At 44.4% G+C, this 20,787-nt stretch overlaps 1 protein-coding gene across 1 annotated transcript in view; it reads left to right on the top strand.

Annotated features, from left to right (window-relative positions):
• The window catches only part of LOC129842938 (uncharacterized protein KIAA1522 homolog), an 80,788-nt gene that overhangs the window by 47,997 nt on the left and 12,004 nt on the right, over positions 1 to 20,787 (top strand). Inside the window, exons 2-4 of the mRNA XM_055911647.1 lie at positions 10,586 to 10,747; positions 13,565 to 13,608; positions 13,739 to 13,871. Coding sequence (XP_055767622.1) covers positions 10,586 to 10,747; positions 13,565 to 13,608; positions 13,739 to 13,871 — 339 coding nt within the window. The remainder of the gene's footprint in view (positions 1 to 10,585; positions 10,748 to 13,564; positions 13,609 to 13,738; positions 13,872 to 20,787) is intronic.

Below are 20,787 nucleotides of genomic sequence, written 5' to 3'. Positions count from 1 at the left end.
TGTTTTACAGCGAAAACACAATATAGCATTATATTAGCTTACTACAATAGCCAACCACACAACTACATTGATTCAAGGCAACAGTAGCGATAGCAACAAAACCAGCAAAAGATATGATTATTTGATATTATGATTATATGATATGATTATATGATTATTTCACTAACCGTTATAAACTTCATCAGATGACAGTCCTATAACATCATATTACACAATACATGTATGGTTTGTTCGAAAATGTGCATATTTAGAGCTGAAATCCGTGATTATACAATGTGAAAACGTAGCAACTATTTTCCAGAATCTCCGGATATATTTCTGACACTCACCTATTCTGACCAAATAACTATTCATAAACTTTACTAAAAAATACATGTTGTATAGGAAATGATAGATACACTAGTTCTTAATGCAATCGCCGTGTTAGAATTCTAAAAATAACTTCAGTACGACATGCAGCTTACGTTATAGCGAGAGAGCGCCCAAAATCAAGGCGGAAAACACAACTACACATTTTCGACAGAAATAGGAAATAACATCATAAATGGGTCCTACTTTTGTTGAGCTTCCATCAGAATCTTGCACAAGGGGTCCTTTGTCCAGAACAATCGTTGTTTGGTTTTAGAATGTCCTTTTTCCCTCTCGAATTAGCAACCAAAACTAGCAAAGTGGCGCGAAGCTGTCCATCGTCACCAAACGCAGAGAACGGAACACATCAAAACTCCCGGAAAAATTTCAATAATCTGATAGAACTATATTGAAAAAACATACTTTACGATGATATTGTCACATTTATCAAATAATATCAAAGCCGGAGATAGTACCCGTCTATAACGAAAGCTTTTCAGAAGCCAATGCTGATGTACTTCCTGCGCCTTCCTGAACAAAGGAAATTGGGGTCATGTCATTCCAAGACCTCTCTTTTGACCATAGATATAGCTATACACTCCATTTATTCTCTCACTGCCTATTGACATCTAGTGGAAGGCATATGAAGTGCATGTATACTAATAGATTTCAAGCAGATTAATAGGGAGGCCCTGGAACAGAGCCTCGATTTCAGATTTTTCACTTTCTGACAGGAAGTTTGCTGCAAAATGAGTTCTGTTTTACTCACAAATATAATTCAAACGGTTTTAGAAACTTGAGAGTGCTTTCTATCCAATAGTAATAATAATAATATGCATATTGTACGAGCAAGAATTGAGTACGAGGCCGTTTGAAATGGGTACCTTTCATCCAAGCTCCTCAATACTGCCCCTGCAGCCATAATTAAAAAGCCAGAGGACCTGAGGGACCTACTGGGTACATAACTTAAAGCATGTCTGACATGTATTGGAGTGAACAATCAATGAATTCTAAATTAATTCTAAAACTCACAGGCAGCCAGTACAGAGACCTTAAAACCAGTGTAATGTGTTCTCTGTCTGGTCTTGGTCAGTACCCTGCAGTATTCTGTATGTTTTACAGTACAGAGACCTTAAAACCGGTGTAATGTGTTCTCTGTCTGGTCCTGGTCAGTACCCTGCAGCATTCTGTATGTTTTACAGTACAGAGACCTTAAAACCGGTGTAATGTGTCTCTCTGTCTGGTCTTGGTCAGTACCCTGCAGCATTCTGTATGTTTTACAGTTGACCAATGGCTTTCTTGGGTAGACCAGACAGGAGAGCATCACAGTAGTCAAGCCTGCTTGTAATAAAAGCATGGATGAGTCTCTCTGTATCAGCCTGAGAGAGAAACAGTCACACCTTGGCAATGTTCCTCAGGTGGTAAAAAGCTATTTTGGTCACATTCCTAATGTGGGATTAAACATGTTGAGAACGGAATCTCAAATAACAGCTATGTGTTTTACCTGGTGTTTTATCTTTATTACCCGTTAATTAAACTGTGCGTCCAGATTCTCTCTCTGTGCTTTGGCTCCAACAATAACTACCTCGGTCTTGATTTAGCTAGGCTATAACATGTGTGTGTGTGTGTGTGTGTGTGTGTGTGTGTGTGTGTGTGTGTGTGTGTGTGTGTGTGTGTGTGTGTGTGTGTGTGTGTGTGTGTGTGTGTGTGTGTGTGTGTGTGTGTTTGTGTGCGTGCGTGCATGTGCTGCCCATTCCCTCGAACACAGACATTGTCTGTTCATAGATAATGTGTTTGGTGTGACTCTGATCACTTAAATGATCTTTACAGTCCTAGATTTACCCTGCATGACCTCCTACACCTGGAAGCAGAGCCTCAGGACAAGTGAAAAACTTTTGCTGTGTGACTTTTATCTTCCTCTGATCTCATGAATAGATGTTTCCAGAAGAAAAAAGGCTGGAAAGAAAAAAAAAGAAAAAAACAAGAGACCACTGTCTGTGAGAAATGTCTGTCTGTGAGAAATGTCTTTGAGAAATATCTGTCTGTGAGAAATGTCTGTCTGTGAGAAATGTCTGTCTGTGAGAAATGTCTGTCTGTGAGAAATGTCTGTCTGTCTGTGAGAAATGTCTGTCTGTCTGAGAAATGTCTGTCTGTGAGAAATGTCTGTCTGTGAGAAATGTCTGTCTGTCTGTGAGAAATGTCTGTCTGTCTGTGAGAAATGTCTGTCTGTCTGTGAGAAATGTCTGTCTGTCTGTGAGAAATATCTGTCTGTCTGTGAGAAATATCTGTCTGTCTGTGAGAAATGTCTGTCTGTCTGTGAGAAATGTCTGTCTGTCTGTGAGAAATGTTCTTTCCTGGAGGGATGTGGCTCTCCAAAAGGTCCTAGAGTTTGTCAATGTTTATCAGTTCCTTTTCAGAATTGTCCTAAATCCATAGTGCCGTCATGGAAGATGTCTCAGACAATCAGACAGCATGTGAAACATCTGTCTGTCTATTCATCCTTCCGTTTGTCTCTCCAACGATCTGTCAAGGTGTGTGTGTGTGTGTGGGGGGGGGGGGGAGGGGGGTAAGACATATTGCTGTTCTGATTTCAGATCTGTACATCAGAGAAGTAGACCAAGGCGCCATACCCTTTAAGATTTTGTCTCCGGCGCCTTTTTGAGATACATGGTCAACGTAGCTGATTGGTGTCCAAAGTCCTAATGTTTACTCACCGTCTCATTCTTAGAATGTGCTCCTCCATTGTTATAATTTGAAAGTTCTGAAAAGTGAATTCACCGGTGGGAAGATACAGTAGCTAAATGAGTTGCTGTGGTTACTGAAACAGATGTTCCTCTTGATTGGTAGGATTTATGTTCTTATTTCAGATTTGAATAGCAGAGAAGTAGACGAAGATGATGTCATACCCTCTAACTTTTTGTCTAACTTGTTCGGTCAAAATTTCAGTTGTTTATAAAAAAAGTTACAGAAAAAGGTTGTTGATGCGGTCACTTAAACAGCTGTAACGTTTGATCGGTACCAGATAATTCTGTTATTATTTCAGATTTGAATAGCAGAGAAGTAGAATAAGATATCATACACTCTAACGTGTTGTGTCAGTGTTTGGCAAAGGGGTCAAAGTAGCTGATTTGTGTCAAAAGTTGCATGGTTGCATTTACAGTGAACGGACGTTGGAAGTGATGATGTCACAATGGGGACCTTTAAAAAGTCCTATTAAAGTGAAAGACGATGAATAAAAATAAGTTCTCAGAAGACCTCTGCAGTGGTTGAAAATTAGACTTCAAATGTGAAAAGGTTTGGCCAATGGATGGAGCAATGGAATACAACACTATTGATATGCTAGAGACAGAGAGACAGCGAGGACATACAGTAGATGTATAGATTAGTTCTCTAAATAAAGAGACAAACATTACAGGGACTAGACAGGAACAAAGACAGGCCTAGCAGTTGGCCATCCACTCGCTCCCGTGGACCATTCTAATGTTATTGGTCACATACACATGGTTAGCAGATGTTATTGGTCACATACACATGGTTAGCAGATGTTATTGGTCCATACACATATTTAGCAGATGTTATTGGTCCATACACATATTTAACAGATGTTATTGGTCACATATTTAGCAGATGTTATTGGTCACATACACATGGTTAGCAGATGTTATTGGTCACATGGTTAGCAGATGTTATTGGTCACATACACATGGTTAGCAGATGTTATTGGTCACATACACATGGTTAGCAAATGTTATTGGTCACATGGTTAGCAGATGTTATTGGTCACATGGTTAGCAGATGTTATTGGTCACATACACATGGTTAGCAGATGTTATTGGTCACATACACATGGTTAGCAGATGTTATTGGTCACATACACAGGGTTAGCAGATGTTATTGGTCACATACACATGGTTAGCAGATGTTATTGGTCACATACACATATTTAACAGATGTTATTGGTCACATATTTAGCAGATGTTATTGGTCACATACACATGGTTAGCAGATGTTATTGGTCACATGGTTAGCAGATGTTATTGGTCACATACACATGGTTAGCAGATGTTATTGGTCACATGGTTAGCAGATGTTATTGGTCACATACACATGGTTAGCAGATGTTATTGGTCACATACACATGGTTAGCAGATGTTATTGGTCACATACACATGGTTAGCAGATGTTATTGGTCACATACACATGGTTAGCAGATGTTATTGGTCACATACACACGGTTAGCAGATGTTATTGGTCACATACACATGGTTAGCAGATGTTATTGGTCACATACACATGGTTAGCAGATGTTATTGGTCACATACACACGGTTAGCAGATGTTATTGGTCACATACACATGGTTAGCAGATGTTATTGGTCACATACACATGGTTAGCAGATGTTATTGGTCACATACACATGGTTAGCAGATGTTATTGGTCACATGGTTAGCAGATGTTATTGGTCACATGGTTAGCAGATGTTATTGGTCAAATACACATGGTTAGCAGATGTTATTGGTCTCATACACATGGTTAGCAGATGTTATTGGTCACATATTTAGCAGATGTTATTGGTCACATACACATGGTTAGCAGATGTTATTGGTCACATGGTTAGCAGATGTTATTGGTCACATGGTTAGCAGATGTTATTGGTCACATACACATGGTTAGCAGATGTTATTGCGAGTGTAGCGAAATGCTTGTGCTTTTAGTTCCGGCTCCGGCAGTACAGTAATATCTAACAAGTAACATCTAACAATTCCACAACAACTACCTAATACACACAAATCTAAAGGGGTGGAATAATATATACATGTAAATATATGGATGAGCGATGGCCGAGCGGCATAGGCAAGATGCAATAGATGGTATAAAATACAGAATATACATATGAGATGAGTAATGTAAGATATGTTAAAATTATTAAAGTGCCATTTTTTTAAGTGACTAGTGATCCATTTATTAAAGTGGCCAATGATATCGAGTCTGTAGGTAGGCAGCCTCCTCTCTATGTTAGTGGTGGCTGTTTAACAGTCTGATGGCCTTGAGATAGAAGCTGTTTTTCAGTCTCTCCTGGTCCCAGCTTAGATGCACCGGTACTGACCTCGCCTTCTGGATGGCCGTGTCACTGTTGAATGTAGTGTTTAGGATTAACACAATGCAATGTTGATCAAATCTCAGATTTCTCCTTTACCTTCAATACATTCAATCGTCCATGTTCACAGGCCAGAAACAGTGTTCCTAATGCTGAATTAAAACTCGTTCTGCAAACGATGTTATCTTGTAACAAACAATTTACGACACGTTGGGACCATAAAACTAGGGATATTCTTGTAGAAACTGTATGTATAATCCTTTCTCTTGGCCCATACAGGATCAATGTGAGCTGGCAGGAGCTGGTTAACAAGGCAGAGGGAAGACAGGGAAACAAAAGCACCCTGAAATGCCACGCAGGCACACAGAGAGATATAAACATAGACACAGTCTGTACAGAGTATAAATAGCTCCCGCTCTCTTTTTCTCCTTCTTCCTCTCTGTCTCCCTCTATCTTATTTGGCATCTCTCTCCCTCTTGTTCTCTGTCTCGCTTGTATTTGGAGGGTTGTGGAATGGGAGATTAGTTTGTGAATCTTTTCCCACGTCTCTCTCTCTCTCTCTCTCTCTCTCTCTCTCTCTCTCTCTCTCTCTCTCTCTCTCTCTCTCTCTCTCTCTCTCTCTCTCTCTCTCTCTCTCTCTCTCTCTCTCTCTCTCTCTCTCTCTCTCTCTCTCTCTCTCTCTCTCTCTCTCTCTCTCTCTCTCTCTCTCTGGGAGATGTGTTAGTAAAGTCAGGTGTAAGACAATCAGGGAAGTCAGTGGAGTGGTATTGATTGGTTCTGCAGCAGCAGAGGAGGAAGACTGGTCTGGTCTGATTGGTTCTGTCTGTCTGAGTCACATGGCTGGCAGATGCCTCGCTTGGCTGAGGTGGAAAGGACATAGCTGTGATTGTTTATACAGTGGGGCAAAAAAGTATTTAGTCAGCCACCAATTGTGCAAGTTCTCCCACTTAAAAAGATGAGAGAGGCCTGTAATTTTCATCATAGGTACACTTCAACTATGACAGACAAAATGAGAAGAAAAAAATCCAGAAAATCACATTGTAGGATTTTTAATGAATTTATTTGCAAATTATGGTGGAAAATAAGTATTTGGTCACCTACAAACAAGCAAGATGTCTGGCTCTCACAGACCTGTAACTTCTTCTTTAAGAGGCTCCTCTGTCCTCCACTCGTTACCTGTATTAATGGCACCTGTTTGAACGTGTTATCAGTATAAAAGACACCTGTCCACAACCTCAAACAGTCACACTCCAAACTCCACTCAGTGAGAGTGAGACAGACAGACAGACAGACAGACAGACAGACAGACAGACAGAGACAGACAGAGACAGACAGAGACAGACTGAGACAGACTGAGACAGACAGACTGAGACAGACAGACTGAGACAGACAGACAGACAGACAGACAGACAGAGTGAGAGAGACAGACAGACAGACAGAGTGAGAGTGAGACAAACAGACAGAGTGAGAGAGACAGACAGACAGAGTGAGAGAGACAGACAGACAGAGAGTGAGAGAGACAGACAGACAGACAGAGTGAGAGTGAGAGTGAGACAGACAGACAGACACACAGAGAGAGAGAGAGAGAGAGAGAGAGAGAGATAACAAAACACCTCTCAGATGACAAACACCCACCTGTAGCTGTATCCCTGACAGACACTATGCCCTTCCCCATCTGTGACTGTACCTGTATCCCTGCCAGACACAAGGATATCCTCTGTCTCGTCACTACTCGAACCTCTCTGTCTTCTCACTACTTTAACATCTCTGTTGATTACCAGGGCACTTAAGAAGGCAGCAGTATGTTTATCTTAGAACCATGCCAGATCTGTGTCCCAAAATGGCACCCTATTCCCTATGTAGTGCACTACTTTAGACCAGGGCCTTACAGGCTCTAGTGCACTACTTTAGACCAGGGCCTTACGGGCTCTAGTGCACTACTTTAGACCAGGGCCTTACGGGCTCTAGTGCACTACTTTAGACCAGGGCCTTACGGGCTCTAGTGCACTACTTTAGACCAGGGCCTTACGGGCTCTAGTGCACTACTTTAGACCAGGGCCTTACGGGCTCTAGTGCACTACTTTAGACCAGGGCCTTATGGGCTCTAGTGCACTACTTTAGACCAGGGCCTTATGGGCGCTAGTGCACTACTTTAGACCAGGGCCTTACGGGCTCTAGTGCACTACTTTAGACCAGGGCCTTACGAGCTCTAGTGCACTACTTTAGACCAGGGCCTTACGGGCTCTAGTGCACTACATAGGGAATAGTGTGCCATTTGGGATGCTGCACCAGGCCAATCCAGGGTTATCTCCTTCCATATGGACAACCTGGGGTGAGATACGCCAGGGAACAGCCAATCCAGGGTTAGCTCTCTGGGGTGGCGAAGACCGAAAAGTCTGCCGATCAGATGGTCAGAAGACATACACACACACGCAAATTCACTTGGCGTGTTCCCCAAACATTGAGTGTGTGGTGAGAGGCCAATGATACTCACACGCCAAGAGAGACTGGTGATGGAACAGAGAGATACCTATAGAGACTGTTGATGGAACAGAGAGAAACATAGAGAGACTGGTGATGGAACAGAGAGATACCTATAGAGACTGGTGATGGAACAGAGAGATACCAAGAGAGACTGGTGATGGAACAGAGAGAAACATAGAGAGACTGGTGATGGAACAGAGAGATACCAAGAGAGACTGGTGATGGAACAGAGAGATACCTAGAGAGACTGGTGATGGAACAGAGAGATACCTAGAGAGACTGGTGATGGAACAGAGAGATACCAAGAGAGACTGGTGATGGAACAGAGAGATACCAAGAGAGACTGGTGATGGAACAGAGCGATACCAAGAGAGACTGGTGATGGAACAGAGAGATACCAAGAGAGACTGGTGATGGAATAGAGAGATACCTAGAGAGACTGGTGATGGAACAGAGAGATACCTAGAGAGACTGGTGATGGAACAGAGAGATACCAAGAGAGACTGGTGATGGAACAGAGCGATACCAAGAGAGACTGGTGATGGAACAGAGAGATACCAAGAGAGACTGGTGATGGAATAGAGAGATACCTAGAGAGACTGGTGATGGAACAGAGAGATACCTAGAGAGACTGGTGATGGAACAGAGCGATACCAAGAGAGACTGGTGATGGAACAGAGCGATACCAAGAGAGACTGGTGATGGAACAGAGAGATACCAAGAGAGACTGGTGATGGAAAAGAGAGATACCAAGAGAGACTGGTGATGGAACATAGAGATACCTAGAGAGACTGGTGATGGAAAAGAGAGATACCTAGAGAGACGGGTGATGGAACAGAGAGATACCAAGAGAGACTGGTGATGGAACAGAGAGATACCTAGAGAGACTGGTGATGGAACAGAGAGATACCAAGAGAGACTGGTGATGGAATAGAGAGATACCAAGAGAGACTGGTGATGGAACAGAGAGATACCAAGAGAGACTGGTGATGGAACAGAGAGATACCAAGAGAGACTGGTGATGGAACAGAGAGATACCTAGAGAGACTGGTGATGGAACAGAGAGATCTAGAGAGACTGGTGATGGAACAGAGAGATACCTAGAGAGACTGGTGATGGAACAGAGAGATACCAAGAGAGACTGGTGATGGAACAGAGAGATACCTAGAGAGACTGGTGATGGAAATGAGAGATACCTAGAGACTGGTGATGGAACAGAGAGATACCTAGAGAGACTGGTGATGGAACAGAGAGATACCTAGAGAGACTGGTGATGGAACAGAGAGATACCTAGAGAGACTGGTGATGGAACAGAGAGATACCAAGAGAGACTGGTGATGGAACAGAGAGATCTAGAGAGACTGGTGATGGAACAGAGAGATACCTAGAGAGACTGGTGATGGAACAGAGAGATACCAAGAGAGACTGGTGATGGAACAGAGAGATCTAGAGAGACTGGTGATGGAACAGAGTGCATATTATTGTCATACCTCCCATCAAATACTAGAGAGACAGAGAGAGAAACAGAGAAAGCTTGCTTTGCTTTGCTTTGGCAATGTTAACATATGTTTCCCATGCCAATAAAGCCCCTTGAAACTGAATTGAGAGAGAGAGAGAGAGAGAGAGAGAGAGAGATATGGAGAGAAGAAGAGATATGGAGAGAAGGAGAGAGACAGAGAGAGAGAGAGAGAGAGAGAGCAAACACAAAAAAACGGCTAAGAGGTCAGGAAAGGTAAAGAGGTACAAAAGGAAAGACAGAAAGGTCAGAGAGAGGGCAAGGAGAAAAGAGGAAGGAGAATGAGAGGGAGCAGGAAGTAATCTGGTATTGGATGGAATTAAAGACCAGAAAGGGGAGTCAGTCTCTGATTAAAGTTCAGGATGTTCTAGGGCTCTAATGCTTGTATTAATGTAATGTGTTACCAAGCACTGTTATACACGTCCTGGTGCCAGTCACTAACCAGTAAGCAGTCACACCACTGTGTAGGGTGCCTCTATGTGTGAGCATATGACAAGGTCTAACAAGAGGTCTGAGTCCTTATGGCACAGGGGGCACTTGGCTTGTAACTGCAGGGTTGCTGGTTCCAGCCCAAATCCCGACCAAGAGCTGACCCCTCAGTCACAAATCCCTGTTTGATTTATGGGATATATTCTATTTTTGTTTCATCAGACCAGAGGATATTTCTCCAAAAAGTACGATCTTTGTCCCCATGTGCAGATGCAAACCGTTCAGCTTTTTTATGGCGGTTTTGGAGCAGGGGCTTCTTCCTTGCTGAGCGGCCTTTCAGGTTATGTCGATTTAGGACTCGTTTTACTGTGGATATATATACTTTTGTACCTGTTTCCTCCAGCATCTTCACAAGGTCCTTTGCTGTTGTTCTGGGATTGATTTGCACTTTTCACACCAAAGTGCGTTCATCTCTAGGAGACAGAACGGATCTCCTTCCTGAGCGGTATGACGGCTGCGTGGTCCCATATATACTGTATATATATATGTTGGATAACGCGAATCGCAATCTCTTGGTGATCAATACATTGTTATTAAACCCCCTCTCTGTCTCTGTCTCTCTCTCTCTCTGTCTCTCTCTCTGTCTCTCTCTCTCTGTCTCTCTCTCTCTCTGTCTCTCTGTCTCTCTGTCTCCGTCTCTCTCTCTCTAGCTGGTCCTAAGGGTCAGGATGAGCAGAAGAGGTTGACAGTTCACTACACAGCCTCCTCCTCACACTACCAGGAGAATGTGTTCATCGAGGGCAGTCGCCCTCAGTACCTAGAGGACCTGCACACTGAGGCACGGGAGGGGTTAAAGATACTACAACAACAAGGTGGTGACACTATACACTACACACTATACACTATACACTATACACTACACACTACACACTATACACTATACACTACACACTGTGCACTACACACTACACCCTTTAACCAGAGGGTGAGCATTACACACTAAAACAATAGACCCATTATAATATGTACTCACTACACCCTTTAACCAGAGGGTGAGCATTACACACTCTAAACAGTAAACAATATAAGATACAGTTCATTCTGAAAGTATTCAGACCCCTTGACTTTTTCCACATTTTGTTACATTACAGCCTTATTCTAAAATGTATAAATTAAACATTTGTCCTTATCAATCTACACACAATACCCCCATAATGACAAACTGAAAGCAAATGTTAAGAATTTTTTGCAAATTTATTTAAGATTTAAAAAACTCATATCATATTTACATAAGTATTCAGACCCTTTACTCAGTACTGGGTTGAAGTACCTTTGGCAGAGATTACAGCCTTGAGTCTTCTTGGGTATGACGCTACAAGCGTGGCACACCTGTATTTGGGGAGTTTCTCCCATTCTTCTCTGCAGATCCTCTCAAGCTCTGTCAGGTTGGATGGGGAGGGTCGCTGCACAGCTATTTTCAGGTCTCTCCAGAGATGTTCGATTGGGTTCAAGTCCGGGCTCTGGCTGGGCCACTCAAGGACATTCAGAGACTTTTCCCAAAGCCACTCCTGCCTTGTCTTGGCTGTGTGCTTAGGGTCGTTGTCCTATAGGAAGGTGAACCTTCACCCCAGTCTGAGGTCCTTCGGCCCAGTCTGAGGTCCTGGTTTTCACCAAGGATCTCTCTGTACTTTGCTCTGTTCATCTTTCCCTCGATCCTGACTAGTCTCCCAGTCCCTGCCGCTGAAAAACATCCCCACAGCATGATGCTGCCACCACCATGCTTCACCATAGGGATGGTGCCAGGTTTCCTCCAGATGTGACGCTTGGCATTCAGGCCAAAGAGTTCAATCTTGGTTTCATCAGAATAGAGAATCTTGTTTCTCATGGTCTGAGAGTCTTTAGGTACCTTTTGGCAAACTCCAAGCGGGCTGTCATGTGCCTTTTACTGAAGAGTGGCTTCCATCTGGCCATTCTACCATAAAGGCCTGATTGGTGGAGTGCTGCAGAGATGGTTGTCCTTCTGGAAGTTTCTCCCATTCCACAAAGGAACTCTGGAGCTCTGTCAGAGTGACCATCAGGTTCTTGGTCACATCCCTGACCAAAGGCCTTCTCCCCTGATTGCTCAGTTTGTCCGGTCGGCCGGCTCCAGGAAGAGTCTTGGTGGTTCCAAACTTCTTCCATTTAATAATGATGGAGCCCCCTGTGTTCTAGGGGACCTGCAATGCTGTATAAATTGTTTGGTACCCTTCCCCTTATCTGTGCCTCGACACAATCCTGTCTCTACGCTCTACGGACAATTCGTTCGACCTCATGGCTTGGTTTTTGGTCTGACATGCACTGTCAACTGTGGGACCTTATATAGACAGGTGTGTGCCTTTCCAAATCATGTCCAATCAATTGCATTTACCACAGGTGGACTCCAATCAAGTTGTAGAAACATCTCAAGGATGATCAATGGAAACAGGATGCACCTGAGCTCAAGTCTCATAAAAAAGGGTCTGAATACTTATATAAATGTGGTATTTCCGTTTTTTTTGCCAAATATATATTTGTTTTCAGCTTGTCATTATGGGTGTCACGCCTGCTCCTGCGCCCTCGTCTCTGGCACCCTTCGTTATGCACACCTGTCACCATCATTACATCATCACTGGTCATCCCCAAAGCCAGCACCTGCTTTGGCCGCCTTTCCTTCCAGTTCTCTGCTGCCAATGACTGGAACAAATTGCAAAAATCGCTGGAGACTTATATTTCCCTGACTAACTTTAAGCGTCAGCTATCTTACCAGCTAACCGATCGCTGCAGCTGAACATAGCCCATCTGTAAATAGCCCATCCAATTTACCAACTACCTCATCCCCATATTTGTTTTTGTTTTTCTGCTCTTTTGCACCCCAGTATTTCTACTTGCACATCATCATCTGCACATATATGCAGATGATGGGGCGGCAGGGTAGCCTAGTGGTTAGAGCGTTGGGACTAGTAACCGAAAGGTTGCAAGTTCAAATCCCCGAGCTGACAAGGTAAAAATCTGTTGTTCTGCCCCTGAACAAGGCAGTTTAACCCACTGTTCCTAGGCCGTCATTAAAAATAAGAATTTGTTCTTAACTGACTTGCCTAGATAAATAAAGGTAAAATAAAATAAAATATCACTCCAGTGTAAATTGTAATTACTTCACTACTATGGCATTTTATTGCCTTACCTCCTCACGCCATTTGCAAACACTGTATATAGACTTTATTTTTTCTCTATTGTGTTATTGACTGTACGCTTGTTTATTCCATGTGTAACTCTGTGTTGTTGTTTGTGTCGCACTGCTTTGCTTTATCTTGGCCAGGTCACAGTTGTAAATGAGAACTTGTTCTCAACTGGCCTACCTGGTTAAATAAAGGGTTAGGGTTATATATATAATATTTAAATACCTGGATAAATAAAGTGTGCTCTATATCTTCTCACTAGTCCCTACGAGAGGGTGCGTAATACACTCTAAACAGTATCCAATATGAAGATATGTTCTCACTAGTCCCTACGAGAGGGTGCGTAATACACACTAAACAGTATCCAATATGAAGATTTTGTACTCAAGACCATATCACCGGGGTTCAACTCCAGATGTTTAAATGTGGTCGTTGGAGCTATCCTGTACTGATTTATCTGTGATTGAATACCCTTTTTTTTTGTTTCTCCCTCAGAATACAATAATGGAGTGGACTTTCAGGATGACCGGAGTGGCGTCGTAAGTAGGGGTTTATATGAAACAATCTTATATGGACGAGGAGACCGGAGCAGACAACAGCTTCTGCAAGTACACAGAGACGGAATAACTTGTTTCCCCTAATACCCAGTCCTGTAATCCCTCTCTCCAGCCAGAACAGGATGTCAGCTCCAATCGCTGGGATGGTCTTCAGGAGTCCGGAAGCACCACCGGGAATTCTGTTACCGAGGCAACCTCTGCTGTATCGTCAGCTACGTCCACGAGACCCATGATCACGCGCCAAGGTAAGAGAGAAGATCGTTTTTGTGTCTGTGTGTGTGTGTGTGAGAATCTGACTAGGGTATCTACTGTCTCTACTGGGTATCTACTGTCTCTACTGGGTCTCTACTGTCTCTACTGGGTATCTACTGTCTCTACTGGGTATCTACTGGGTATCTACTGTCTCTACTGGGTATCTACTGGGTATCTACTGTCTCTACTGGGTATCTACTGTCTCTACTGGGTATCTACTGTCTCTCTACTGGGTATCTACTGTCTCTCTACTGGGTCTCTACTGTCTCTCTACTGGGTATCTACTGCCTCTACTGGGTATCTACTGCCTCTACTGGGTATCTACTGCCTCTACTGGGTATCTACTGCCTCTACTGGGTCTCTACTGGGTATCTACTGTCTCTACCGGCAATCTACTGTCTCTACCGGGTATCTACTGGGTATCTACTGTCTCTACTGGGTATCTACTGTCTCTACCGGGTATCTACTGTCTCTACTGGGTATCTACTGTCTCTACTGGGTATCTACTGTCTCTACTGGGTATCTACTTTCTCTACTGGGTATCTACTTTCTCTACTGTCTCTACTGGGTATCTACTGTCTCTACTGGGTATCTACTGTCTCTACTGGGTCTCTACTGTCTCTACTGGGTCTCTACTGTCTCTACTGGGTCTCTACTGTCTCTACTGGGTCTCTACTGGGTATCTACTGTCTCTACTGGGTATCTACTGTCTCTACTGGGTATCTACTGTCTCTACTGGGTATCTACTGTCTCTACTGGGTCTCTACTGGGTCTCTACTGTCTCTACTTGGTCTCTACTGTCTACTGGGTCTCTACTGTCTCTACTGTCTCTACTGGGTCTCTACTGTCTCTACTGGGTATCTACTGTCTCTACTGGGTATCTACTGTCTCTACTGGGTATCTACTGTCTCTACTGGGTGTCTACTGTCTCTACTGGGTATCTACTGTCTCCACTGGGTATCTACTGTCTCCACTGGGTATCTACTGTCTCTACTGGGTATCTACTGTCTCTACTGGGTGTCTACTGTCTCCACTGGGTATCTACTGTCTCTACTGGGTATCTACTGTTTATTTACTGTCTCTACTGGGTATCTACTGGGTATCTACTGTCTCTACACTAGGTATCTACTGGGTATCTACTGTATCTGCTGGGTATCTACTGTCTCTGCTGGTTATCTACTGGGTGTTGACTGTCTCTACTGGGTATCTACTGTCTCTACTGGGCATCTACTGGGTCTCTACTGGGCATCTACTGTCTCTACTGGGCATCTACTGGGTCTCTACTGGGTCACTACTGTCTCTCTACTGGGTCTCTACTGGGTCTCTACTGGGTTTCTACTGTCTCTACTGTGTATCTGCTGGGTCTCTACTGGGTCTCTACTGGGTCTCTACTGGGTATCAACTGGCTCTACTGTCTCTACTGGGTATCTACTGTTTATTTACTGTCTCTACTGGGTATCTACTGTTTATTTACTGTCTCTACTGGGTATCTACTGGGTATCTACTGTCTCTACTGGGTATCTACTGTCTCTACTTGGCATCTACTGTCTCTACTGGGCATCTACTGTCTCTACTGGGCATCTACTGTCTCTACTGGGCATCTACTGTCTCTACTGGGTCACTACTGTCTCTACTGGGTCACTACTGTCTCTACTGGGTCACTACTGTCTCTACTGGGTCTCTACTGGGTCTCTACTAGGTATCAACTGGCTCTAGTGTCTCTACTGGGTATCTACTGTCTCTACTGGGTATCTACTGTCTCTACTGGGTATCTACTGTCTCTACTGGGTATCTACTGTCTCTGCTGGGTATCTACTGTCTCTGCTGGGTATCTACTGGGTGTCTACTGTCTCTACTGGGCATCTACTGTCTACTGGGCATCTACTGTCTCTACTGGACATCTATTGTCTTTACTGGATATCTACTGTCTCTACTGGGTATCTACTGTCTCCACTGGGTATCTACTGTCTCTACTGGGTATCTACTGTTTATTTACTGTCTCTACACTAGGTATCTACTGGGTATCTACTGTATCTGCTGGGTATCTACTGTCTCTGCTGGTTATCTACTGGGTGTTGACTGTCTCTACTGGGTATCTACTGTCTCTACTGGGCATCTACTGGGTCTCTACTGGGTCACTACTGTCTCTCTACTGGGTCTCTACTGGGTCTCTACTGGGTCTCTACTGGGTATCTGCTGGGTCTCTACTGGGTCTCTACTGGGTCTCTACTGGGTATCAACTGGCTCTACTGTCTATCTACTGTTTATTTACTGTCTCTACTGGGTATCTACTGTTTATTTACTGTCTCTACTGGGTATCTACTGGGTATCTACTGTCTCTACTGGGCATCTACTGTCTCTACTGGGCAACTACTGTCTCTACTGGGCATCTACTGTCTCTACTGGGCATCTACTGTCTCTACTGGGCATCTACTGTCTCTACTGGGCATCTACTGTCTCTACTGGGCATCTACTGTCTCTACTGGGCATCTACTGTCTCTACTGGGCATCTACTGTCTCTACTGGGTCACTACTGTCTCTACTGGGTCACTACTGTCTCTACTGGGTCTCTACTGGGTCTCTACTGGGTCTCTACTGGGTTTCTACTGGGTCTCTACTGGGTTTCTACTGTCTCTACTGGGTATCTACTGTCTCTACTGTCTCTACTGGGTATCTACTGTCTCTACTAGGTATCAACTGGCTCTAGTGTCTCTACTGGGTATCTACTGTCTCTACTGGGTATCTACTGTCTCTACTGGGTATCTACTGTCTCTACTGGGTATCTACTGTCTCTGCTGGGTATCTACTGGGTGTCTACTGTCTCTACTGGGCATCTACTGTCTACTGGGCATCTACTGTCTCTACTGGACATCTATTGTCTTTACTGGATATCTACTGTCTCTACTGGGTATCTACTGTCTCTACTGGGTATCTACTGTCTCTACTGGGTATCTACTGTCTCTACTGGGCATCTACTGTCTCTACTGTCTCTGCTGGGTCTCTACTGGGTATCTACTGGGTGTCTACTGTCTCTACTGGGCATCTACTGTCTTTACTGGGCATCTACTGTCTCTACTGGGCATCTACTGTCTCTACTGGGTCTCTACTGGGTATCTACTGTCTCTACTGTTTATTTACTGTCTCTACTGGGTGTCTACTGTCTCTACTGGGTCTCTACTGGGTCTCTACTGGGTCTCTACTGGGTGTCTACTGTTTATTTACTGTCTCTACTGGGTGTCTACTGTCTCTACTGGGTATCTACTGGGTATCTACTGTCTCTACTGGGTATCTACTGTCTCTACTGGGTATCTACTGTCTCTACTGGGTATCTACTGTCTCTACTGGGTATCTACTGTCTCTACTGGGCATCTACTGTCTCTACTGTCTCTGCTGGGTCTCTACTGGGTATCTACTGTCTCTGCTGGGTCTCTGCTGGGTATCTACCGGGTCTCTACTGGGTATCTACCGGGTCTCTACTGGGTATCTACCGGGTCTCTACTGGGTATCTACCGGGTCTCTACTGGGTATCTACCGGGTCTCTACTGGGTATCTACTGTCTCCACTGGGTATCTACTGTCTCTACTGGGTATCTACTGGGTATCTACTGGGTATCTACTGTCTCTACTGGGTATCTACTGTCTCTACTGGGTATCTACTGTCTCTACTGGGTCTCTACTGTCTCTACTGGGTCTCTACTGTCTCTACTGGGTCTCTACTGTCTCTACTGGGTCTCTACTGTCTCTACTGGGTCACTACTGGGGTTCTACTGGGTCTCTACTGTGTCTCTACTGTGTCTCTACTGGGTCTCTACTGTGTCTCTACTGGGTATCTACTGGGTATCTACTGTCTCTCTACTGGGTATCCACCGTCTCTACTGGGTATCTACTGGGTATCCACCGTCTCTACTGGGTATCTACTGTATCTACTGGGTATCCACCGTCTCTACTAGGTCTCTACTGGGTCTCTACTTGGTCTCTACTGGGTATCTACTGTCTCTACTGGGTCTCTACTGTATCTACTGGGTATCCACCGTGTCTACTGGGTATCCACCGTGTCTACTGGGTATCTACTGTATCTACTGGGTATCCACCGTCTCTACTAGGTATCTACTGAGTATCTACTGTCTCTACTGGGTATCTGTCTCTACTGGGTATCTACTGTCTCCACTGGGTATCTACTGTCTCCACTGGGTATCTACTGTCTCTACTGGGTATCTACTGTTTATTTACTGTCTCTACTGGGTATCTACTGGGTATCTACTGTCTCTACACTAGGTATCTACTGGGTATCTACTGTATCTGCTGGGTATCTACTGTCTCTGCTGGTTATCTACTGGGTGTTGACTGTCTCTACTGGGTATCTACTGTCTCTACTGGGCATCTACTGGGTCTCTACTGGGCATCTACTGTCTCTACTGGGCATCTACTGGGTCTCTACTGGGTCACTACTGTCTCTCTACTGGGTCTCTACTGGTTCTCTACTGGGTCTCTACTGGTTTCTACTGGTTTCTACTGTCTCTACTGGGTATCTGCTGGGTCTCTACTGGGTCTCTACTGGGTCTCTACTGGGTATCAACTGGCTCTACTGTCTCTACTGGGTATCTACTGTTTATTTACTGTCTCTACTGGGTATCTACTGTTTATTTACTGTCTCTACTGGGTATCTACTGTCTCTACTGGGCATCTACTGTCTCTACTGGGCATCTACTGTCTCTACTGGGCATCTACTGTCTCTACTGGGCATCTACTGTCTCTACTGGGTCACTACTGTCTCTACTGGGTCACTACTGTCTCTACTGGGTCACTACTGTCTCTACTGGGTCACTACTGTCTCTACTGGGTCTCTACTGGGTCTCTACTGGGTCTCTACTGGGTCTCTACTGGGTATCTACTGTCTCTACTGGGTATCTACTGTCTCTACTGGGTATCTACTGTCTCTACTGGGTATCTACTGTCTCTACTAGGTATCAACTGGCTCTAGTGTCTCTACTGGGTATCTACTGTCTCTACTGGGTCTCTACTGGGTATCTACTGTCTCTACTGGGTATCTACTGTATCTACTGGGTATCTACTGTCTCTGCTGGGTATCTACTGTCTCTGCTGGGTATCTACTGTCTCTGCTGGGTATCTACTGTCTCTGCTGGGTATCTACTGTCTCTGCTGGGTATCTACTGGGTGTCTACTGTCTCTACTGGGCATCTACTGTCTACTGGGCATCTACTGTCTCTACTGGACATCTATTGTCTTTACTGGATATCTACTGTCTCTACTGGGTATCTACTGTCTCTACTGGGTATCTACTGTCTCTACTGGGTATCTACTGGGTGTCTACTGTCTCTACTGGGCATCTACTGTCTCTACTGGGCATCTACTGTCTCTACTGGGCATCTACTGTCTCTACTGGGCATCTACTGTCTCTACTGGGTCTCTACTGGGTATCTACTGTCTCTACTGTTTATTTACTGTCTCTACTGGGTGTCTACTGTCTCTACTGGGTCTCTACTGGGTATCTACTGTCTCTACTGTTTATTTACTGTCTCTACTGGGTGTCTACTGTCTCTACTGGGTCTCTACTGGGTCTCTACTGGGTCTCTACTGGGTGTCTACTGTTTATTTACTGTCTCTACTGGGTGTCTACTGTCTCTACTGGGTATCTACTGTCTCTACTGGGTATCTACTGTCTCTACTGGGCATCTACTGTCTCTACTGGGCATCTACTGTCTCTACTGGGCATCTACTGTCTCTACTGGGCATCTACTGTCTCTACTGTCTCTGCTGGGTCTCTACTGGGTATCTACTGTCTCTGCTGGGTCTCTGCTGGGTATCTTGGGTCTCTACTGGGTATCTACCGGGTCTCTACTGGGTATCTACCGGGTCTCTACTGGGTATCTACCGGGTCTCTACTGGGTATCTACTGGGTCTCTACTGTGTATCTACTGTCTCCACTGGGTATCTACTGGGTATCTACTGGGTATCTACTGTCTCTACTGTCTATCTACTGTCTCTACTGTCTATCTACTGTCTCTACTGGGTATCTACTGTCTCTACTGGGTATCTACTGTCTCTACTGGGTATCTACTGTCTCTACTGGGTATCTACTGTCTCTACTGGGTATCTACTGTCTCTACTGGGTCTCTACTGGGTCTCTACTGGGTCTCTACTGTGTCTCTACTGTGTCTCTACTGGGTCTCTACTGGGTATCTACTGGGTATCTACTGTGTCTCTACTGGGTATCCACCATCTCTACTGGGTATCTACTGTATCTACTGGGTATCCACCGTCTCTACTAGGTCTCTACTGGGTCTCTACTTGGTCTCTACTGGGTATCTACTGTCTCTACTGGACATCTATTGTCTTTACTGGATATCTACTGTCTCTACTGGGTATCTACTGTCTCTACTGGGTATCTACTGTCTCTACTGGGTATCTACTGGGTGTCTACTGTCTCTACTGGGCATCTACTGTCTTTACTGGGCATCTACTGTCTCTACTGGGCATCTACTGTCTCTACTGGGTCTCTACTGGGTATCTACTGTCTCTACTGTTTATTTACTGTCTCTACTGGGTGTCTACTGTCTCTACTGGGTCTCTACTGGGTCTCTACTGGGTCTCTACTGGGTCTCTACTGGGTGTCTACTGTTTATTTACTGTCTCTACTGGGTGTCTACTGTCTCTACTGGGTATCTACTGGGTATCTACTGTCTCTACTGGGTATCTACTGTCTCTACTGGGTATCTACTGGGTATCTACTGTCTCTACTGGGCATCTACTGTCTCTACTGTCTCTGCTGGGTCTCTACTGGGTATCTACTGTCTCTGCTGGGTCTCTGCTGGGTATCTTGGGTCTCTACTGGGTATCTACCGGGTCTCTACTGGGTATCTACTGGGTATCTACTGGGTATCTACTGTCT

Source organism: Salvelinus fontinalis, unplaced genomic scaffold (genome assembly GCF_029448725.1).
Source record: "Salvelinus fontinalis isolate EN_2023a unplaced genomic scaffold, ASM2944872v1 scaffold_0077, whole genome shotgun sequence".
Taxonomy (NCBI): domain Eukaryota; kingdom Metazoa; phylum Chordata; class Actinopteri; order Salmoniformes; family Salmonidae; genus Salvelinus; species Salvelinus fontinalis.
Note: the sequence above shows the minus strand (reverse complement) of the source record. Positions and strands in the feature narration are given on the sequence as shown.